Source organism: Habropoda laboriosa, unplaced genomic scaffold, assembly GCF_001263275.1.
Source record: "Habropoda laboriosa isolate 0110345459 unplaced genomic scaffold, ASM126327v1 scaffold162, whole genome shotgun sequence".
Classification (NCBI taxonomy): Eukaryota; Metazoa; Arthropoda; class Insecta; order Hymenoptera; family Apidae; genus Habropoda; species Habropoda laboriosa.
In genome coordinates this window covers 405,932-431,492 of record NW_017100269.1, presented here as the reverse complement: position 1 = coordinate 431,492, position 25,561 = coordinate 405,932, and the positions used below count along the sequence as shown (strand labels likewise).

At 36.1% G+C, this 25,561-nt stretch overlaps 1 protein-coding gene across 1 annotated transcript in view; it reads left to right on the top strand.

Moving 5' to 3' along the window:
* The first annotated feature begins 2,145 nt into the window (after nt 1-2,145).
* LOC108573504 (autophagy-related protein 16-1-like) overlaps nt 2,146-25,561 on the top strand; it is a 50,834-nt gene continuing 27,418 nt past the window's right edge. Inside the window, exons 1-4 of the mRNA XM_017935964.1 lie at nt 2,146-2,272; nt 17,578-17,757; nt 19,483-19,567; nt 20,663-20,809. Of these exons, the coding sequence (XP_017791453.1) occupies nt 2,182-2,272; nt 17,578-17,757; nt 19,483-19,567; nt 20,663-20,809 (503 nt within the window). The 5' untranslated portion in view covers nt 2,146-2,181. The remainder of the gene's footprint in view (nt 2,273-17,577; nt 17,758-19,482; nt 19,568-20,662; nt 20,810-25,561) is intronic.

Genomic DNA, 25,561 nt, shown 5'->3' with positions numbered 1-25,561 from the left:
TTACTCCTTTTGCAACTTTGTAGTTGAAAGTCGCTCCCGAAAATCGCACATTGTTGCAACCGCGTTCTGGGTTTGCAACTTTGTTGCCTACGAAAATCGCACATTGTTGCACGACGCCCCGTTTTGCAACAATGTGCAAGTTTCGGGAGCTGCTTTCAGCAACAAAGTTGCAAACGCGTTACTCCCTTTGCAACTTTGTAGTTGAAAGTCGCTCCCGAATATCGCACACTGTTGCAAACGCGATTACTCCTTTTGCAACTTTGTAACCGAAAGTCGCTCCCGAAAACTGCACAATGTTGCAAACGCGTTCTGGGTTTGCAACTTTGTTGCCTACGAAAATCGCACATTGTTGCACGACGCCCCGTTTTGCAACAATGTGCAAGTTTCGGGAGCTGCTTTCGGCAACAAAGTTGCAAACGCGATACTCCTTTTGCAACTTTGTGCAATTTTCGGGGGCGCCTTTCTGAAACAAGGTTGCAAAAGAATAATCGCGTTTGCAACTTTGTTGCCGAAAGCAGCTCCCGAAACTTGCACATTGTTGCAAAACGGGGCGTCGTGCAACAATGTGCGATTTTCGTGGACAACAAAGTTGCAAACCCAGAACGCGTTTGCCACAATGTGCGATTTTCGGGAGCGAGTTTCGACAACAAAGTTGCAAACCCAGAACGCGTTTGCAACAATGTGCGATTTTCGGGAGCCACTCGCAGCAACAAAGTTGTAAACTCGATGTCACGTTTGCCACAATGTGCATTCGAAAATAATACGAGTTAACGTTGTTACAAGCGAGAACAACGTTTGTAACGATGTTACATTCAAGCGTAGTGCTTGTAATAATGTTTGCGTTCGAAATAACGCTTCTAATAATGTTGCAATCAGATATAGAGATTCCAACAATGTTTGCGTTGAAATATAACGCTTCCAGCAATGTTGCATTCAAAAGTAACGCGCACAGCAATGTTTTGCGTTCGAAATAGTGCTTCCATCGATGTTGTATTCGAGTATAGAGACTGCAACAAGGTGTGCATTCAAGTTTCAAAGATGACCAGTGAAATAAAAGTATCTTGCTACTTAAAAATCACCGTTCAACGATATAAAAGTGTTTTTCCTGCTACTGCAACCGCGACCTACATCTCGATCAATTTGCAACCTCAACTCATACGGGAACAAAGGATCCGCGCAAAGAAAACGTCATTATACATTTTCAACATATTTCTACACCACTATAAATAACACCTCTAGATAGAAGATTTTCGAACGGAATTTCTTTGAAAAAGAAACCCAATATGAGGTCTAAGCTTCCTCGGCTGTAGTACATATTACGTTTTGCATGTTTTAGGAGTATTTGTGAATAATACGGTCTTGTGTATAATTGTAGTAGCTTTTTTTGACTAAATAATACATCGATATTTGTAAAATTTTACGTTATCGTAAAAGCATGGTGTTTACCTTTCACAAAATAAATATATGCAGGTTTCCTTCTTTGCTTTGTGCATGCAAGCATTAAATGCTATTTTTTCTAAATGATTTACTCGAACAATAATGTCAACAAAATTATTCATCTTACTTAAGAATCCATAAATTTGTTGTATGTTGTATCCACTTAAAATTGTGATTCACAAAATATTTTACGTTAATTGTATCCTGATTTAATTACGAAGTAACAAAATTCTCGTTAAATCATTTATTATTTAACATTTATTTACTATCAGTAAAAGCATTGGGAACTGAAGTGGCATTATACACAATCTCAAGAAATATTTCTTTCCATTAATCAAGCTTCTATAATTGTATACAAATTTTATCCTTAAACAATTTTCTCTACAATTTCACATTTAAAATACCCAAAATTTTTCAAAGAAAATTAAAAAAGAAACATATTCTTCACCTTTTCTCATATGCATACAATCACAAGTTTCACGTCTGCAATGTACCGTTTCGTCTATAACCTGCATGACACGGTATTTTTGTCCACAGTTGAAACGATCAGAAAAGTTGCCATAGTTCCCTGCCAAGCAATATGCTCGCCGATAGAATTCAACCGCGAATTGCTCCTAAGCTTTTTTAATACGTCACGTACATTACAAATGCCCGTATTATCACGCAGAACGCGTTGGTAAATGTTCCAAAACGACATTTCCATTTCTGTTTCAGCACACTCTAACAGGCCACTGCGGGAAGGTGATGGCGGCGAAGTTTCTTGGCGAGCCTTCAAAAGTAGTTACCGGCAGTTACGATCGTACCCTAAAAATTTGGGACCTGCGTAGCAAAGCGTGTAAGTAAGCAGTGCCAAACAAATAGGAAACGTTTAAACGTACATAGTCCACACCGGGCGCGCGCACGGTTTATCCCTTGCCCGTAACGGGAACGTTGTTGCGCTATAGACAGAAAATAATGTACGGCATTACCGGTAATCACGTTTCTCATTATTCCCATTAGTCATGAATAATGCTAATACACTTAGCCGGCGTCTCGGGACAATAAAACGAGGGATACGAATCTGGCTGGTTTCTCGTATGTACGTGTATTGCGCGCCATAAGTTTGAGACCACCCCTAGCTTCGCGAACGGTACGATTGTTTTATGAAAATTTAACAGCTCTTATGTAATTTATTAAGCTTAATGAAATAAGCCACAGGCACGCCGCGCAGGTTTATGTAGAAAAGGGGAATGCGTGTATAGTGATTTTTCTGAATAACCATCTTTCACATGTTTCCATGAACGTTTTATGTTTATTCCTGGAATCATAACCGTGTCGTCGTGTTTTTTTTTTCCAACTATTCAAATGAATAACGCTAGTTTACTGTACAATATACCGGGTGTCCCCGATTGTTTCCGATGAAACTTCGTCAGTACGTTCTATGGGTATGGGTAAGAAGAAAATGTTATGTGAACATGGGTCGTTTGAAGCTTCGTTGAGAAGTTACGACGATAATACGGTAATAGGAGGGGATTTTTTGTTGTAACTTTGCAACGACACTTCAAACGACCTGTGTTTATACGACATTTCTTACTTATATTACGTATATATGAAACGGCAAGTAGTACGTCTCGAGGAATTGAACGTCGAACATTCTTTATCTGGCGAACCGTGAAATTAATATTTGCGAATCTGTAACGTTCTTTTTACGTTCTTAAATATGGTAATTTTCTAATTATAGCCAAGATTATACCTCGTTGCCTAGATAAATGTTTTTTTTTTTTTTTCTATCAGTTGTAACAGCTTCTGAAATGATTACTTTGTAACATTCGAAACGCGTTAAATTCTTCGTTGATTTCGAACGTTCCGATGTAGCTGCGAAGTAATTAATATTCAGATTTGCACAAATATTGCGAATAATTTTCCCCTCTTCCAATTAATATTGTACAACTTCTGATAAGGAACTTAATAGAATCTATAAATGACTCGAATAAACGGGCAGAGGTACGTGCAAGATTTTATAGCGCGATCGTTATTTTATTACTTATCCAATGCAAAAGACATTATTGAGTAAGTTAGTGCCGCCGTAGAATAAATTTTAAACCATAATTTTGCATTCGAAAAGGTAGAAAAAAACAAACGCCAGATAAAATTCCAGGCTTGCTGGCACCTGATAAAAGCAATTCAATTGATCCTTTAATGCAATGTATTGAAAAGTCCGATAATTTTCCCAACTATAAAATAGAAATGGTTTTAGGGAAATTAATTATTTTCCAAGATTATCGTTCGATAATGCTTCGAGGTTTTTAACAACTTATAAAATCTTACTATTTTACAAAGTTTCTATATTATACACGGATTAATAGAAAAGTAAAGATTACCTGTAAAGTGGTGATACAAAAATTTCTCTAAAAATTTTATTCCTAATTTTTCCAATTTCAATTCGTCACATTTTTGATTTTGAAATATTCTCTTTCTGTACCATTGCTTGCTCCATTTTATGCCCCAATTGAAAACATTCTTTAGCGCACAACAGTAATCATACACTGTCGCTTTAAGTACCATCGAAAATATGGAAACGAAGAAAATTAGATTCATCGACATAGAGAAACAAATTTCTGGAAAGTGTACATTTCAATTTATTCACACTCTATATACTCGTTTCTGTGCATCGTCTCGTCCTTTTCTTCCTTTTACGAGCGCTCGTAAAACCATTACACGCTTAATTCACGTCATCAAGGCGCACAACGCTACCGCGTAACAAAAGGACTTAAAATAGCTTTCAGTGATCTTATATTCACACGTCGCTTCAACTATGCAAAACAATATGTACGATTTGATGCATAAAGGAATATAGGTACCTTTTATTTTGCAATGCCAACGTGGCCGCGTATAATACTCCGAAAGAATCAAAAATTGAGAAATTCTCGGAGACGATAATTTTTTGGTGATCGTTAATTTTTCTTAGAAATTTACATAGTTTCTGACAGCAGAAAAAATATACTATTTTATTCAACAATGTCAACGTGACCGTATATAATATTCGGAATGGATAAAATATTAAAATTCTCCGCGACGATAATTTTTTGGTGATCATTAATTAAGGAAAGAATGAATTTCTTAATTTTCTCAGTTTTCGAAACATTTTCACGATACTACAGTTACATTACCTTTAGTTACCTAGTTACAATTCTGTAAATTTAACGCAAGAAATTAACGGTTAAAATATGGAATCTCTCCGGCGATTTTCAACATTCAATCTAAAGTTGACGGCGCGGCGCCGTAAATGGCTAAGGTTGAAAGTGATTTTTCGTCGCGTCGTCACTTCACAGGATTAATTAAGACGATAAGGTTCTTATCGGCAGTTAGCGAAATCTTTTCTAACTTGCTTCAACCTGCAGTTTTCTTGTCGCGACGCGACCTTTTGTTCTTGCTCATTGACAGCCCAAACGGATGATGTTTTTTTCGATAAAATCAGCTCGATAAGAAATTGGTAAATTCATGCGGGATGAATGCGCCCATTCGGTAGAGCTAGATGGGACGAACGATTAAGGGAAAGTTGCGACAGAAGAAATTTAATTTAGATCAACTTGTAACGGGAGAGAGAGAGAGAGAGAGAGAGGAGAGCCTCTTAATTTTCTTCCGGGCTTTTAATATAAAAGTTTGCCAAGTTTTTTGAATAGATTATTTGACGAATCACCCACTGTCTTAAACTGAATATTTTAACGCGAAATTTTTTAATGAAATGCAAATTGCTTGTACACAGACCGTTAACGAAGATGTATAATACGTGTCGTTGTTGTCAACGTTGAGTATAACTTTTCCTTTTTTCTTTGTCTCTTTCGCAGAAGTGTATCATAAAGTGGCCTATTTTCATATTTTCAATATCCACGCTGCGCCGTTTTTTGCCTTATACGGCAAACAAATTTCGAATTTGTCGTGAAAATTTGATCAAGGGAATGAAGATACTGTGTTTACGGAGAAAGCGTTTGCAAAAGTGTAATTAATAGGAAATTTGAACGATTAATTACCAATATATGGTAAAAGTCACTTTGTTGTTTTTACTTTCTTTGTTATTTTATATACGTACTTTTTTACTATAAATAATCAGAAGTTGTAGTATTTATCGTGAGTATTTTCAGTTTAAAACGTCCGGTTGAATGCATATTTGAAGTATCGATGAAAATGAAAGACAGGAAAATATCAGCATGTTGAATATTGTAACATCTACTTTGAAACGTATTTACATATTTTCATTGCGTCTCCTGTTTCGTTTTTCGCGTAATTATTCTGCGCAGAAAATAGTGGAAAGCATAATTTACACAGTGTATCTTGGTACTAAATAAAATAACAATAAAATAATTTACATCGCAGCTGATAAATGAAATAAATGAAATAAACGAAATAATAAGGAAGTAACTTATATCACACTAAATCACAGCTGAAGAACAATTTAATTACATGAAACGAGCGCTTTTAAAATACATATTCCTCTTTGTCACACAAATGTTTCAATAAAGAAGAGGGAACCTTCGTATTAAAGGGAAAGGTAAATCTGAAAACCGGGAGACGAAAAGCGTTAAAAATTTATTTCAATATTGCACTGTGCAGTCTTTCTCAAGATATTCAATTTTCGTTCACGCCAATTTTCATTCAGAACCGATATTTACAGAGTTAACAAACCGCGGCTAGTTGCGTGGATTTTCTTCTGTAATACACCTGTGGTTTTCTTTTTTGGTAAACGTATATATTCCGAGCGAAACTCTTTCAAAAAATAATACTAGGATTTTACACAGTTGTATAAGAAAGATTAAAGTAAATAGGGAAAAGCTTGTACGGTTCTGTCGGATCAGTTGGGGATGACTGTGAAATACGTTGGCGGGTCAGTGACGGAAATAATGATTCAACATGGTACATCTGGTTTATCTGGAACGGTCAACGAATATTGGAATTATTTTAAAAACGGACATCACGTAAAAATATAGAAGCGTTAGTCTCTATGCGCGGTATCAATTCGTAAACGTGTAGAATGGTCAATCGTTTACGCGAGAGGTACAGTCGGGTTCGTGGGTATTTGGATGGTTATTATACCGAATGCGAAGCATACTGAATTCTACTGAAGTCTACTAAATTTTACTAAAATCTACTGAAATCTACCAAAATCTACTAAAATCCACTGAATTCTACTGAAGTCTACTAAATTTGACTAAAATCTACCAAAACCTACCAAAATCTATTAAAATCTACTGAATTCTATTTACTGAAGTTTGCTAAATCTCACTGAACTCTACTTAACCCTGCTGCAATCTACCAAAATCTATTAAAATTTGCTGAAATTTGCTGAAATCTACTAAATTTTACTGAGAAACTACTGAATTCTCGAAGTGTCTACTGAAACCTACTAAAATCTGTAAATAAAGTAGATAAAGACGAAAATATTTTAATTCACGTTTTTGACGTGTGAATTTTAATTAGTGCATATTTTATTAATTCTTACTCTCACCTGATACACACCTCATTTTGCACAACCGACAGATTTCTTCACAAATCAACAACGAGATAATCCAGTGTAACATAACTTGATCGTAACACCCCGTTCCCCCGTCACACGTATAATATTCACACTTACAATTCGAATATAATACCCGATGATACCAACATGCTATTCCCATTTTCGTACATTTCGCAAATATCGCAAACTATCCTCTAACCGCTTCGATGCGTCTGCACAACAATACGTCAAATCTTCTCCATATTCCGTACCAATAACAGAACAGTTTAAACGGAGATTTGTTAGCAGCGAGTTTCAAATCGAATTTCGAACATTTGAAAATTGACGAAAAAACCGATACTTTCAATTTACTCGTCCCACGTACAAAATCATCCCTCTCGCGAGATTCCAGCAATCCCTTCAACAAAAAAAAAAACTACCCCGTATTTCACAAAGTAGGTATTCTACGTAATAAGATTTTTATTATCGAAATGACGATTTAGAAAGGGGGATCAGCTGATTATTTACAACCGTTTGAACGGTTATAACGCTGAAAACGAAGTGTGCGTGTGTACATATCACCGTGGAAGGATTCAACGGTGAAATAGCTATAGAGCAGCCTCCAGACCCTTTCACACTTCCAGACCACGATCTCGCGCGATAAGCGGTCGTTTAAAAAAAAAAAAAACGAGAGAGAGAGAGAGAGAGGGCAAAGTGATAATTTAGTGGCAGTCAAAAGTGGCTATTCCCATGGCGAAGTATACAGACAACGTGAGGCTCTTTCGGCAAATAGGGGTAGCTTTAAGGGGGCAAGAAAAGTAAATTGAACGCGCGGAGACGTGACCAGCTGATATGAACCAAGCCATACGAAAGGTATACGGATAGTTTGCAAATGTATGGGGGATTTACATTCGATCCCTATGGGTCCTGACTAATCTCGGGGAACCATATCATTCGAAGAACCGTCCGAGATATCGATTTACACTCTGGTCAACAGTACTACAGAGTATGGAACCACGCTCCACTAAGGGTGGAGTTCTATTGACAAAGGATACATGAGTGTAGCCTGCCGTGGATGATAGTGCACCGATCGTATTAATTTGCAAGATTCGACCGAACCGATCCATTGTGAAATTTACCCGTGGTTACGGGACACTGTGGCCGCATTTTCACGTGACAGGAAATTTTCCAGTATGTAGAGGAGCGTATGCTACGATAGAAAAGTTGACAAGACTTTAAAGGGTTGCACGAGTATGAGGTATCTGAGAATGGGTGAAGTTTGGGAATTTTTTTCGTAGGTAACTAGTTGGTAAAAAATTCCAATTTTTGGGGGGGGATATGAGTGTAACTTTTGGCTGTTTACTGCAATTTTTGGATAGTAAAAATGTTACAAAATGGAGGAGTTACGGTGAAACAGCTTTAATGAGAACGTCGATTACTGGCTATCATTGTCAACAAGTATTGGAACGTCTGAAATAGAAAATTCGTTTTGGTTTATAAATGCGATTGTATTGCCTACAATTCGAGCTTACAATTTTTTCGATACCTCAATTATTTAATTTTTTAAAAACGTTTAAAGTTAATTTTTTTTGGTGAAAAGTGGTTTTTCCGATTCAAACTGCTATCATTTCTATAATAATTAGAATTTTTGAAAAATATTACGCTACATTGTAGATAATACATTCTTATTTATGAATCAGAAAGAATTTTTTATTTCAGACGTTCCAACCCTTGTCGGCAATGGCGGCCAGCAATCGATGCTATAGCAGAAGAGATAGTTTCGTAATTAACGAATAACTCCTCCATTTTGTAACATTTTTACTTTATAAAAATTGGAGAGAGAAGCCTAAACTGACATTTATATCCTCCGAAAAAATTGAAACTTTTCATTTAGTAGTTACCTATGAAAAAAATTCCAAACCTTTACCTATTTTTAGACCTTAAGAATTTTTAAAGGGAGACGATGTCTTAAGTATTTTCGAATTGATTTAAAATTATACTTATTTACATAGAAATTTATTCACGTGTTATGCCTTGGATGGAGGAAAATTTTGTAGCTTCTGATTCATCTTTTTACACGGTGTTCAATACCATTATTCAAAGTTTTTCGTGTATGTGACAGATGCATGAAACACGTTCATTTTTCAAGCTTGCATATACAGCTTGCTTGTAGAAACACATCATTATACGTTCGATTTTTACTATGAAGAAATTTGAAATGATGAACATTGAAATAATTGACATGAAATTCCATGAATTATTAGCCCTTTCGTTCGTTAGTGTCAATTTATTACTCATGGAATATGGATATTGGATTTCAAATGTCACATACCTCGTAAAATATTCATAAAACTATGGAAAAGAAACAATTACTTCTATAATGAAATTAATATGATTCTTATAAATAACCATTTTCCTTTCTATCGAATATTTCTCATTTTTATTTTTTTATTTTATAAACTGATCAATTATACTATACTTTTCCCTTGAATAACTAATTCTAAAGTCTCCATAGACAGACAGTGATAAGAGTAATAAAAATCTTTAATAATAATAAAACGTTTAGTCTGGATTCTTAAGTAAATCTATAGCCCTAGATAAATGACAAACTCTTATCACCCTTCCATAATACTTCCGAAATAATTCAAATAAAATACAATGTTACAACAAAATTTTAAATATTACCTACATTTACGAATGCAGAAGACAAGAAATTCATGCCAATTACGAGAGATTTAGATGAAAATATAACCTACTTGCTCATAAACACTGCAAACTTTTTATTTACCCGGCTGTGCACACTATTCTCAAATATATCCATGCTTTTCAGATAATCTCATAGTAATTTCAGAATCACCCTATAGAGCAATAATAGAACGGGTCTTGTGCTCGTTGAATGCAAAACGTAGAGTCCTCTTGGTGAGTTGTCCCAAGCGAATACGAGCACTCAGCAAACCTAGACGCGAAAAGGCGAAACTTCAATTTTCTTTCTTCTTTTTTCCCCCCCTATGCGACGCAAGCGCACACTGAACGAGCACTGCTTTTCCTCCCCCGTTGATTTTTCTTCTCATTTCTTTTTTTCCTTCCTTACACGTATAAATATAAAGCTGGTTTAGCGAGTAGTCCGGGGACGTACACTTGAACCGTTCCCCCAAATTTGTACGCTTTTACGAGTTAAATCCAAGTTAATTTCGCACACGTCGAGAGATAGAAGAACCCCAGAGCCCAGGTTGATACACACAGACACAAGCCGGACATTCATTTTGGTTCGGGCTTCTCACGCTTTTGTCGTGAACGCAGTCCTGCGGCAAAATAGTGAAAACCAAGCCCTGTGCTATCAGGGAAAGGCGGACGACGGCGGGAGAGGTGTACAAAAGTTTTGCGCAAATAAATCTCGCTACGCAAGGAGCAGACAATGGAGAACGCCGCTGCTGAAAGCGCGTTTAAGCGTGAATTATTGTTTAGCTAGGACACTTTAAGACAAAAACGATGCTTAAAGTGGATCAGCTGTTTTCTATCGGGGTATTATCCCTCTTACCCTCCTTTCCTATTCTATCATCCTATTACCGCTACACAGTAGCCTCCGTCTTATGGAAATATTTGTCGCGAGGTATTTCTTTCTTCTTAATTGGAACATTCCTCTTTACATGAAATAAATATTTAACGAAAACGAGGGGGGGAAATCTTCCATTTGGAGGAATAAAGATTTCTCGCTTGAAACAGCCTCGTTTCTTATTCAGTTCCTCTTAAACAGGAAAATAAACCAGATTTGCAGTAAACCGTAATGTAGGAGTGATAGAATTTCTGTGCGTGTTTATTCTAAAACGAGGATTGCGTAAATGGAGAATACTTGAGGTAGAACGATGAAGACACGAAAGAAGAGGGTTTGGGACCGAGTAGGTATAGTCTGAGGAAGAAATATAGCGAGGTCGTGAGTTCGCTCAAACGTCAAAAGTGTTTGGGACCGAGTATAGTCTGAAGAAGAAATATAGCGAGCTCAGGCGTCAAGAGTGTTTGGGACCGAGTATAGTCTGAAAAAGAAATACAGCGAGCTCAGGCGTAAGGAATGTTTGGGACCGAGTATAGTCTGAAGAAGAAATATAGCGAGCTCAGGCGTCAAGAGTGTTTGGGACCGAGTATAGTCTGAAAAAGAAATACAGCGAGCTCAGGCGTAAGGAATGTTTGGGACCGAGTATAGTCTGAAGAAGAAATATAGCGAGCTCAGGCGTCAAGAGTGTTTGGGACCGAGTATAGTCTGAAGAAGAAATACAGCGAGCTCAGGCGTAAGGAGTGTTTGGGACCGAGTATAGTCTTGAGAAGAAATATAGCAAGTTTTCTCAGACGTCAAGAATTTTTGGGACCAAGTATAGTCTTAGGACGAAATATAGCGCGGTCGTAAGGTCGCCCAGGCGTCAAAATTTACATATTCGAGCATATCGACAGAAATCTGAGAAGATAGGGCTACAAATTTCAGTCAATGAAGTGTGCCTTAGCTTTGAATCAGTCCCAATCGAAAAACGTTACCATATCTAACCTTAAATTAATTTACGACCTCCCTATATTTCTTCCGCCGACTATACTTGGTAATATCGTGCAAGGATTTGAACGAATATTTCCTAAAAATGTCTGCGGAGAATGAGAGGAAAATAGGTATAGTGGAATAGAGAGAAGATTTCAGTTCTTCAAATCCTAAAAATTTTTATTTTTATAACTACGATCGTTCTTCCCTTGAACTCTTTAATTATTTTCAGTGAAGTTTCAACTGACAACTCGTTTAATTAGCATTTTACTCGATCGTAATTTAAGAACGAATTACGTTATTTCTATCGAAACGATCGAACATCACGAGGACGATTCAGCAGAAATTGAGTTAATAGTCGTCGCAGTAAACAAGCTTGTTCAGTTTCTAATCGACGGGAAACCAATAGGTACTTACTTGCTATTTCCGTGATTTGCCTTGCACCGGTGAAAAATTACGCAAGCTCTTGCGGAACTAGGTCACGCGATATACTAATACAGAGGAACCATATTCAACAATGGCAGCCAGCTTTGTTTTATTTCTCAATACATTTTCGAGCACTTTTTCTAACTCCCCGATTTGTTTGCACGCCACATATGCTTCACGCGATGTTTGTTTCACTTACTTCGAATGTAGATTAGCTTTAAAAAATTCGAAAAGAGAGCACGCTCGCGAGAAATTGAAAGCGCTCGGAAGCTCGCGCTTATAGTTAACTGTAATCCATTGAGAACCCTTCTCGGCTAATAGGGGTAGCAGCAGGAAAAGTGAATCGACGTCGAGGAACGCTTACCTACTTTAGACTGCACTTCAGATGCTCGAATCCGTAAAGTGTTGCTGTTTGAGAACGTGTGTAACGGAGGAGACGGATACAAAGGGTATAAATGGTGCATAAACTTTATGCAAATATGTATGTGTAATTAACACTCACACGTCAGTTTACTATGTTGGCATAACGCATTGAAATTGGAAATTCGTTTAACAATATTGTAGAAACCAGCTGTGTCGTAGAGAGAGAGAGGAACAAAGGAAACAGTCGAATAATTCTCGTTCGTCCCTCGAACAATTAATGCACAATTTTGTAGCATTTGACAGAAGATTTTTTGAGAAAATGGAAAATATTGTTTTCACAATTGTTCGCTCTGTTTTCATAATTTTTTTTATTTTATGAAATTACTTTTGTACCTTTAATCCTGCCATTCCATCTTTTCAAAAGCGACACAATTTTATTGCACGTGTATAATGCAGAAGAGATTAAATTTTAATCATCATAGTAACGCATTGTTTTGCCAATGAGACGCAAAATACGTTTATTAAATTTCGTGATTAATTTCTAAAACTCGTTAATTATACAATGTTTCCATCAACAAAAAGAATTTACAGCTGTGAGATGGAATTTAAAAGAGTTTGACAATATTTAAAACAATAATGTCAATTTTTAATATTTTTAAATATAATGTTCAAAATAATATTGATGCAAGTGTTTATTTGAAATCACAGAGGAGAAAATATTATTTACAAAATCGTTATACGGTATTACTCGTTGTGCGTTGGCTTCGTATTTCATCGTGAATTTACTATTATAAATTAGAGATGCGTTTGAACGAAGCACAGTAACACGTCACATATATTAAACTTGACAATTTCTCTACCAGTATCCTCGTCGTTCGAATTGTACATAACTGCGCAACTCTTCGTTCCGTTCGCGCGATATTGTTTCACAACAATATTGTTAAAACGAGGAGAGAAGCTCGAGTGGCTCGTAACACCTAACAAGTTTAAAAGTCTTGCTATAAATTATATATTGCAGACGTTGAATATAAAAGAATATTTATGTTCCTCGTTTTAAGGTCGAACATTTTTCAAACCTACGATTACGATCTATACAGAATGATCTATGAACAATTTAATAACAGTGAACATTACGTTACTTAATTTGTGTGTCGATTATTGAATTTTCTATGTATTTTACACAATTTTACAAATATTTTGGATAATTAAACTTTACAGATTTTTCACAAATATTTCGAATAACTGAATTTTACAGATTTTTATGGACGTAGATAGTTAATACAGAGCGTTACGGAAATAAGAAATGTTTCACGAATAGAAATGGTTTTCGCGACGTAATAATAGTAATTTTACATCGTGTGAAAAGATATAATTATTCATGTTTTGGAAAATTAGCATTCCGCGCTGGTAATATTATTTCACGAGAGTGTGTAACCGTTATACAAGGTAGTTTCCTCGAATTTGCAGCATGTTTCTCAAATTCGTGTACTTTATGAGTTTGCAACTAGCAAAATCCTTTATAATAAACACGGGAAATTTTCGTACACGTCATTCTGATACCTGAGAGTGACACATTGGAGGGCACTTGCTTTGTTTCACCGAACGATTAATTTTAATCAATCAAGCATTGTGAACGTTAGCCTTTTCACACTGGAAACTTTTGCCAATTAACCAATCTGTGTACATTTCGCTAATCAATTAAATCCAGGAACACGTGTATGTTCTCAGCAATTAATTAAATCAGTTACTACTCGTACCGAACGGATTGCATTTTAATCTTCGATCCATTTCACTTCTATATGTACAGGTACACTTAAATGAATCTTTATTAAAAGAGTAATTTCTAATTGGCGTTGAAATTTCTTTAAATGAAAACTGGTTAATTATTGAATGTGTCGAATTGAGCGTACAGTTTAGTGTTTCTTTGTTCTTCTTTTTTTTCACAGATGTTCGTTATTTTTATGTGAAGAGTATCGTGCAAGAGGAAGTGTGGCTCTAAATATCTTTCTGTTCGAGCAAAATATAAATTATATGAGCGTGCTTATTAAACACAAAAATATAATATACATAGAAATATAGTAAACATATAAATACAGTATAGTAACAAACAGAAATAAATTATATATACTATTACATTAAGGAGTTTATCTTTAAGCTAGGCAAAAGTTTGGGAATTTTTTTCGTAGGTAATTATTAAGTGAAAAATTCCAATTTTTTACAGGATATAAATGTAACCTTCGGCTATCTTGTCCAATTTTTAAAAAGTCAAAATGTCACAAAATGGAGGAGTTATAGCGAAATCTCTTCTGGTAGAACATCGATAGCTGGCCGCCATCGTCAGCAAGGATTGGAATGTCTGAATTAGAAAATCCTTTCTGATTTATGAATACAAATGTATTACCTATAATGTAGCGTAAAATTTTTCGAAAATATCAATTATTACAGAAATGGTGGCAGTCTGAATAGGAGAAACCTCTTTTTACCGAAAAAGTCGACTTTAAACGTTTCTAAAAAGTTAAATAATTGAGATATCGAAAAAATCTTAAGCTGTATTGTAGATAATACATCCGCATTTATAAACCAGAAAGAATTTTTTATTTCAGACGTTCCAATTTTTGCCGATGATTACAATCAGCAATCGATGTTGTAGTAGAAGATATTTCGCCATAACTCCTCCATTTTGTAACATTTTGCTCTCCAAAAATTTCAATAAACAGCTGAAAGTTACACTTATATCCTCCCAAAAAATTGGAATTTTTCATTTACTAATTACGTATGAAAAAAATTCCCAAACTTCACCTATTTTCTGACGCCCCCAAAAAGAAATTCACCTATTCTCGTTGACTAATTTATTCGTCGCGTTGTAAAATCTTCACAGCTGCGGTATAGTTGTGGAAACAACGGTATAACAATTACGTTGAAAGAAAGCAATAAAGGGTGCACAGTTTTGTGCAATTTCTTTGCACTTTGGAATAAAAGAAAGCGTGCAACGGCAGTTAACGTTGTCATTAAAAGTGTGTTACAAGTCGCGGGTGGTTTTTCTTTTCAAACCGTACACCTTTCGGAGCAGTTGTCCCCATTGATTTTCACGGTGCAATAAGCGAGATTTCAAACTCAATTTACGTGGTGAAATGACGTTTCGCGTCGTCGTTTCCGCGTTGCTGTTGGAAATCGTCGTCGGTGTACTATGTATTTAGAAACGCTTTGACATCGAAATCGCGAACTGGATAAGTTACGGATCTTCCACTAACTCTTGCATTAGCGTCGCCATATTTGTGTTTCAAAGTAAATAATAGCCTTTACTTTGAAATCGACGAGTTTAAATTTTAACTGTGTTCTATATAATATTGTTCCGTAAAATTGCATTGCAATTAGGTAATTACGTATTGGCAATTTTTCAAAAATCGAAAGAAAAATGCCATTTTTTTCTATTCCTTTTCAATGTACATATTTTTTTCTACTGGACATTGATGTGCATTCAAACAAATAATGATACAACCTTGAAATGGTCTTGGACTCCAAAATTGTAAATCTTCCATCGAAAAAAATTTGTAATTCTCAATTGACGTAATATGAAATCTTCAAAATTACTTCTTCCGCAAATTTAGCACAATTTAACACTTTACTCACACGAAAATAATTCTATTCAAACAAGCTAAACTAATTAACGTCACGATACAGTCGTCGTACATACGTCCCATATAATTCTTAACACAAAACAATTGCCTAAATAAATATCTTCATACCCCGAGCCATTCACTATTTCATCAATTTACGGATTTCAAGCTAAACCAATACTAAGCTGATTTACGTTCGCGAGAAAAGCATTCGAATTAATTATGTCAAATTTCAATTATTATTCCTGCACCGAGGATTAATCGGTAAATCCTACATTCACCGAAAATATACCAAATAGAAGACCGAGATAGAATTTTTCCCATAATCCTTTGATACCAATTATTCGAGGATTCGCTGGACAATTGCTACCGAATCTAGAACAGAACGGCTATAAATGTTAGCAGCAAGCTCATTCTGTCTAGCAGCGTGGCGGTGTTCGTACGATTACGAATTTTGCATAGGAATGTCCATTTTACTTCGCTCCTAGTCTATATTAAATCAAAGATGATTTACTAGCCGATCAATTAGCTTGTCGAACCTACCGCGACGATACGTCGGTTATCGATATTGCTTGAGGCTCTCTGCTTCCTATGAAGATGGAATTACTGGGTCCAATTACTTCGTGGCGATGCATCATACCCCCGTCAACTTAGGTGTACCGACGTAAGCAGATTTTATGTGAATGCGGAGACACGCATCTCTGATTGAATTTTCACAGACCGTCCATTTTTACCGCGATTCCCTTCCTTTTTTACACTTCCTACCGATATCGTTCAATATTCAAACATTATGGTAATACGCCGGTTGGAATAATTACAGGAAACACATAGCCCACGTTGACGTATTTATATTTTATCGTTCGATACGGATTTTCGAATAGAAATTTTACATGCTTTTATCATTCGATATTCGAACATTATAGTGATGCGCTGTTGGAATAATTAGAGGGAATATAGCCTGCGTTTATGCGTGTGTTATATTTTTACACTTCGTATTTTTTATTATTTTTATCGTTCGTTTCAATTTTTCGTTGTTACATTATTTCGATGTAAGTCTCGGAATTGAGATTTTACTTCGACAGGTTGTAAAAATATATAGTAACATGTTGCAAAGTGTTCAACACAAATTTGAAAAGGTCTATAATGTGTCGTGATTAAAAATTAACTTAACCCTTTAACCTACAACTACGTGTCAGACTCGTGGCGGAAATTTTGGTCAAGATGTGAGAAAAATACTGATGTTAGTAAGAAAAATGAAATGTAAGTCTAACTTTCCTTTTAATTTGTAAAACTAAGGATTACTGAATGTAATTAATCTGTGATAGATTAGCTCTCGTTACTTGATACAGTACTGAAATAGTAAATGGCTGACGCTTAGATGAGGTTAAAGGGAAAAAATCATAGGTTAAAGGGTTAATTTCGTTGGAAAGGAAATGTGTGATTTTTGGTGGCTTGGAAAGCAATTATTGTTATTGCATATTAATTAATGCAAGTTCCATTGGAGGAGCCTTGGTTTACCTTCTTTCGAAAGTAAACGACAAAACTTGTCGATCAATCTGCTATTTCTGTAATTGATCTTCACAGTTGGAAATTATCAGAAAAACAGCGGTATTTACTTGATAACAACAAACCTATCAGTAATTTAATTTAAGTAAAAACGCGCCGATAAGTAATTTCTGTGTAAACATCGTGAAAATATTTTTCGTCGAGATGAATACTTAACGTAAATGAAATTCTGTTTGCAGGCATAGAAACAAAGTTTGCGGGTTCCAGTTGCAACGATCTTGTAACTTCCGACGGTGCAGGCTCGACGATAATTAGTGGCCATTTCGATCAAAGAATTCGATTTTGGGATACCAGAGCTGAATCGAGTTCGAACGACATTTTACTCGAAGGAAAAGTCACATCTCTAGATTTATCCCGTGGTAAGTTTTTACACGGTCAAATTTACTATTTTAATTACATTTGTTTCTTTGTGTTATTTAAAAAAAATTACTATTAAATAAATGTTCGCTTAAGTAATGTAATGCGACAGAAAAACGATACAATTTGGTGATATTGAATAATTTCTAAGACGAAGAAAGCTAGTAAAGCTTCTAAGAGCTAGTGAAGCACTGATTCCTATATTTTTCATTACTATAAGAGAAATAATATAACTTGAACTTGGAGAAAATATCGATGATTTTATGAGAATCTAAAATTTTCGAATTAAAATATTTCGAATGTCGAATAAAAGTAAAAAGAAACGAGAGAGGAAGACTGAAAAGCCACGTGGGGCAATATATGTCCTTGTCCATCATCTTCTTGACAAAGAAAAATGTGTCGGAGTTCGCGAAATTGATTATCAGTCATATTGTACACACCTTAAGTACATTGGATGTGGTACAAGAAGAAAATGTACAGACCTGTGGAAAAATGGATAGACCTCATATTATGAGACTTGGTAGAACTGAATCATTTGCATTTGAACATTTTTTCATATTCAACAAGTACCTTTTTTCTATTACTCAACACTATTTTACGAATTTTAAAAGGAACAAGTTAAATTGGGAAGAAATATGTAGAAATTTTATTATTGTATATATAAGAACACAAAAACGTGTGAAATGAAAATAAAATAGATCGAGAGTGATATTTTACGAGTGATACTCAATTTGAATTTTGACGATTGTAAGATAATAATCTTGATTTCAACTGAAATCGTTGAAATAAGAACTTTTAACACATTCGCTGCGACAGATTTAAAAAAATTGTCATGTGAAAATTTAAAATTTATCGCTTTTAAGTTTCTCTTGTTAAACTAAGATAGAAGTGCGTGAAGGACAAGAATTAAGGATTAAATGGCCAAGGATTAAAGGACCAAAAGGCGCGAAAGGCGCAGCGCGCGAAAATATTCAAACCGCCTATAGGCGCGCCAAGGTCCCAGCGCGCGAAAATATTCAAACCGCCTATAGGCGCGCCAAGGTCCCAGCGCGCGAAAATATTCAAACCGCCTATAGGCGCGCCAAGGTCACAGCGCGAGCAAATTTCCAAACCGTTTCTAGGCGCCAACGATTCTTCATTTCGCAGCTATCTGCAAATATTCAGTTAATTAATTCATTTCGCAGAATATTCGCATTATTCAAGCGCGTTTTATTAATCTCCATATTTCGACGATAGAACCCGAGTGAAACTGTAAAATTCTGCTCGATTACATCGCGCGACTCTAATGCTTTTCCTTTATCATTCACCGTAATACATTATGTATACTTCCATTAAAGTATAATATACCATTGGTTGGAAAATGTGGTCGGTAGATTTAGAATGAAACCTTTTCTCGAATGCCTCCCCATAAGATTTATACGTTCACGAAAAGGAATTACTTAGCGGGATTCGTCTCGGTGCATTTCAAGCCGCAGCAAACGTGTATTTCTTTCTTTCTATTTTTTTTTTTCTGCTCTCGTTCTGTCCGCCGTTCAAATAACAGGGCCCTCGCGGAAACTTCTCTGGCGACGTGATCGGAATGCAATCAGCACGTAATCAGCGATTGCTTATTATCTTTATTCAGGCACGTACGCAGCCTGTTCTATGGCTAACCGTATTAGCACAACCAATTTAACTTTAACATCAGCGACATGCAAATTCAAGTAGCGACACCTGCTTGTTTTCAGATGCAAATTACCTTTTGAGCTGTGTCAGAGACGACACGTTGAAACTCATTGATCTGCGAATGAAGAAGATCATTGGATCATTTAGGTGAGTCCGACATTTTCACCTAGTATTACATATAGTCGTGGCCAAAACTGTTAGGCACCTTTATTCTTACAACTTACTGGGAGAATGATTCCTTTTGAAACTTTTCTGTTGTTCGTCATACTTCGTCGGTTACGTTCGAAAGAATTTTGAAACAGTCGACGAAGTTTATAGTGGGTCATGAAAAAATTGAACGATCCGTTTTCTGTTTCTTCCTAAAAGTCACAGTCTACTGTTAGTACTCATTGCTAACACACTTTAATTTTGCTGTGAATATTTTGAAAGTTAGACAATTTTCCTTGAAATATAACAAGAAAGAGTGATCGTCGAAGTAAATTAATTCTTTCCAATAGTTTGCTTTCCTCCTAATGGAAAAATATTTTTAAATGGGGTGCCCGATACTTTGGCCAAGACTATAGTTCTTTCGATCTATAAGAAATTCTTTTCCTTTTACATAGAACACATTTGCTTCTTTATTGCAGCTAAATAGAATGTAAGAAAGTGACTATTCTGTTTGAAGATTAGTATAATTTTATACGTAAAACAGACCACCTAATTATCTTCTTTATACATATAGCTGCGGTGGTACGAGAAAATTTTTACGCATAATTTAAATGATTTCCAAGATGAATAAGATGGAAGAAAAATTTTTCTATAAATGCCACTTTTTCTATTCCTTTTCGATGTATATATTTGTTTCTGCTGTATGGTGTAGTAGACATTATTAATGCGACCTTAAGTATACCTTGGACTTCAAAATTTTAAATCAAACGTGAAACTTTCTTTCGTTTTTTTGTTTTGCCATTTCTTTCACCAAAGAAAAATTTATTTCCATCTTATTCACCCTTTGAAACCATTTAAATTACACCACAGCTAGAGAAGGTAATCAGATGGCCTGTTTCACGTGATACACCCTCTGTCATTTACAATACAATACGTAAATTAATACAATTACAACATCGATAATTGAAACATCCTATAGAATGAAAGAATAACATATTTTCGACAAACATTTCATCGGGTAAAAGCTTTTGATTAAAGTAATTTCCAGAATGAAACAAAAGTATTAATTACAACACGGGTTCTTTTGACTTGCAGCGCCGATGGCTTTAAAGTTGGCTTTGATTGGACACGAGCAAGTTTTAGTCCGGATGGCCAGTACATAGCGGTTGGCTCTTCAGACGGATCCGTTTTCATTTGGTCTGTCGCCACGAACATGATTGAAACCGTGCTGAAAAACCATTCGTAAGTAACTTTCTTGTGTTATCAACGTGCATTCATAGTGATAATTAATCACTACTCGGTAATTCAGGTTTAATTGTCACTTTCTTTTTTCACATCACATACGAATTGCTGATAAAGATTAGCTGAATCATTTCTGGGATATTGTATTTTATTTTTTAATTTTGGTCGTTTACACAAATTACTACTTCAAATCCATCGTGAACTTGACAAAGAAATTTATAAATACTGTTTCTGTGTAACATTTCATAATGAGATTGAAACTTTTTTTCTAATCTTGCAAATAAATTTCAAGTAAAGATATTATTATCTTTAATTAATAATTCGTGAAATACACTGATATGTCTTTAGTATAAAATTAAGGGGAAATTTTATAAACCTAGTTGTTTAAGTCGAGGATAATTACAATGAAAGTGTTTTTCAGTGGAATAAAATATTTTTGCACGAACAAAGAGACACTCTGTTACAATAAACTACGAATAATTTAAAACACTTTCACCTGAAAACAGATTTCAGCTATGTATTTAAATTATAAACATTAGCAGCACATTTTGTTTGATAAAATTTTGTCTAATTGCAAAATGTTTCTGCTCGAAATCAAACGTAGTTTGATAACAGAAAAAAATAATTTGCAAATAATATATTAGAAATGATATACTTGTCATAATTTGAGGAAACAAAGGAATAATCATAAAAATTTTCATGTTTCTAAACCAACGAAATATTAAACGTCATAGAAAGTGAAATAATTAAATGATGTAACTACCAAAAAGGTATTTTATCGTTATAAATATTGGTATTCAACATTGGCTGTTTGCCACTCGCATCAATTCAGGCAATCGAAAACAAACCTGTTTGAATAGTATGAATGGTAACCAAACACAGTATTGGAACAACAACAGTTAGCGATTCATGATACCATTTCATACACAACCTAACTACTTACATTAATTTCATTGTGTTTGCTTTAATTGCACTCATTTAGGTCTGCAGTTAATCACGCTAATCGTGTTTCTACGTTATCTTATCCCGCGTCTCATCGATCGTTTTCCATATCAAGTAAAATAATTCAGAACTTTCGAAGATCATTTCGCAGATAACAGAATTCATAAGTTGCATTCTCATTGAAAAATATTGAATTATACCAGCCAACGGTTATTGAATTCTTATCTTAATCGTGATTTATCATTCGATTAATTATTACCATTAGAAACGTTTTATCCAGAGGAAATATTTATTCACTTAAACAATAGCTATTTATAGCATTCGTCTACAGCGATGTATTTTATATCTTACGAGCAGAGAAAATTGCACTCTGCATTTTTCAAACGATTAGAACGTACCGTAACGGTATTAAGCCCTAAGGTATAGTCGATGGAAGAAATATAGCGAGGTCGTAAATTAAAGCATTAAGTGGCGACACCTAGGGTCGAATGCAGCATTTTTCGTTTTTCGATTAGAACTGAATCGAAACTGAGGCATACTTCATGCGACCCTAACTGAGATTTCCCGCTCTTATCTTCTCAGATTTCTGTCGATTCGCCTGAGAATATACTCGACGTGTAAATTTTGTCGTGTGGACGAACTTACGATTTTGCTATATTTCTTCCTTCGACTGTACTAATGATAAAGTCGCTTAGAACTTGACAAATTTTGCATAAAAATTCAAGGCAATTTGTTACTGTTGCGTTAAAATTACTGGCCTATTTCAAAGGTATTACAGTGTTGAATTCAACTTATAAAAATTAAATTAAACACTCCAACTTCTACCAATAATACGCTGAAAAAGGTGCGCTGTCTCTCTGTTCTCTTTAAAAACGTATTAGTATATTTACTAAAAATTCGGGCAATATTAAAATCTATGTTTTTGTGTTAATATTTTAAGGTATAAAAATATACGAATTATACACTTGCCATTTGTTTTAAAATTTTTCTCCGTTAATCGAAGTACTGTGCGACGCGAGAATAATAGCGCACAAATGGATAAGCACGAGAATAATAGGAATATTGATTAATCTTTTACAATAGAGGTCGCTGGAAGATACTAAAAAGCACGTTGTGAAAGCAGGAAGCGCGTAAATCGGCTCCGGGTGTTATTTAAGGGCATTAAGGAATGATCGCGATATTTATTTCATCCTAGACACCATTGTATCGGTATACCGAATCCCGTTACACAATTTGCTGGTAAAATTACCAGCGATCGATCGATCCCACTCGAGCAAGTCTTTAAGGTACAAGCTTTTACGAATTCTAGCTGAATTTCTCTATCGTGCACATATATCTCTACCGTAGAACCGCAACACCGCAGTTAAAATGGATGGGCATTAAAAGCGTGTTAACATCAAATTAAAAGTCGTTTCAACGCGACCGCCTCTATCCTACGTTATTAAAGCACGCAGCTTCCTTTCAGCCGTCTCTAATTTTCTTCTTGTCGTTTTTCTCCTGATGCAGTAACTCTGATCGTCTTAACTTCACCGGCAGAGCCACCAAACCGTTTCATAATTACACCAGACATCTTCGTGTACTTTACATACACACCTATACAACGAACGTGAAAACTTCCCAGTAGAGTGTTACCAAAAGAGAAAATATGACGTGTGCATAAGGCTAGAAGGCACATGGCTCCCATAAACGTAACCTAACTAAAACGGAAAGGTCCAGAAAAATATTTCGGCGCGACCCGATTTCCTTGCACACCAACTTTTCCAGCTATATATCCGCGAACATAACCCGCCCATTCCACGTAGACTCTGTGCATGATATATTTTTATATATATATATTATATGTACATCGGAGATATTGCAAATATACGGTAGCCCTGGATACCAGCAACTTCTTCGAGCTATCGTGTCGGTTCCCGCAATTCAAACTGTCGCTTCGAGTGAAAGGTACTCCGAGTGTACCCTTCGTTTAGAACGTGTTGGTACGCGTGTCAGAAGGTACAATTTTCGTCTCGTTCCCGATCCCTCGTGTATTGTGAAAGAGGTTCGTGTCTTAACGGCTGATGGTTGATAAGATATGCGACGCAATTTGGGGACTTCTAAGTGGAATACGAGATGCGTTCGAGTGACGTAAAAATTAGATATTCGAGTAACATTAAGATTGGGAATGATGAGTAATTTCAATTCGCTAGGAGGAATATGCAACGAAATTACGATATACTAATTATTGGAATATGGGATGTATTCGAGTATTATAAAAATTGAACGCGTTATAACATTTCACAATGTTAAAATTGAAAGAAGCATTATGAATAAGGATAATTGAGTCAATTGTGTCTCAATTTTGTTTTTTCTTCGTAAATGCAGATATAAAGGACATTTCAGAATTGTAAAAGGATATCTTAATTTTACTATAATTCGCTATAAAATTAATACGTCGTTATTCTAACAAATTCCAAAATTTATCGCTTTGAAATTGAAGTAAAATCACCATATCTATCTCTAAGAATGTACCACGTACAGTCCTACAACCTATCGCAACGCTTCTTATTGTCTCGAAGAACTAATGAAGTCATTACACTTTAAAAATATTCCACAAAGAAAATCTCCCTACAGCTAAAATATTAAAAATTTTTCTAGCCGTAATGTCTCGTTTTACAAAAAAACCGTCTCGAACCTCCCGTCTCTCCATCATATCCTCATCCACCATGTTTTTTCTTTTTTCAAAAATCTCAAATAACCTCGATAGAAAATGACAAAACATCTACATAAATCGACGTTCGGGTTATTTTCACCGTAAGACTTTTACGCGGCAGGAAGAACTCTCGACTAAGGACGCGGCGAAAAGAGCACTAAGAGAAAAATGAAAGTAACCTAGCAGCTTCTTTCCCAGTCACCAGACACGGCGATCGTTTTCACTCGAATTTCACGGTGGGATACGTCGCGAGATCCGTTCTACAATTATCCTTTCCTTCCTCGGCCTGTCTTAGTCGTTGACCGCCTCGTCCTCGGCCTCCTCGAGTTTCCCAAGGACGCAGGATCTTCGGTGGTGGTTTCTATGGGAGAGCCCAGCGGGCGGTGGTAGTTCAGCATGCACCTAAGTACCGGTCGTATCGAAAAATAGCTTAAGCACCAGTCATGTAGAAGCTGGTCTAGTGAGTTGATCCTCGTGTGTGAATTTTGCTAGTGTACGAGCACGTTTCACTGTTATTACTTTCACCATGGCCGAGGAAGCGGCGCTCGTGGTCAAGCGTCATCTTTCGTCGTCATCTCTCCAAGTCGTCCTCCTCATCGCCTTCCTTCTCTCTCCACTTCGCTCGTCCCACTCTATCCTCGTCTTCTACCGTGATCGTTGAAGGTACGACGAGGCTGGATCGTGTAATTCATACGTTGCGGCGTGTACCAGCGCGCTCAGGAATCCCCGGGACTAACTTAATAAGCGCCTCGCCCTTTCAACCACCTCTCTCCTCCACACCCAATTCTCTCCCCGCCTGTATCGTCGCCTCTTGCGCTCAACAGATTCTACGATCCTGTATTTAATGCCTCGGCTCTCGAAAGTCGGGATGATACACGTAGACCGGCATCTGCATCCAGGGGCGGTTCTAGCAAGGTGTGCAAGTGCGTGCGCGTTCACGCACAGAGCCAAATTCCTAGGGCGGCCGATAAGTGCAGTTTTTGTGATAAAATGGATGTTCGAGAAGGAAATCGTGGTTAATGTCGCGCGGAACCTGAGGAGAAAGCGAGTGCGGGCGCTGCAGACTAGGAAAAGGGGGAAATTCCGGAAGACTAGGGACAAGCCAGGTCACCGGGCGT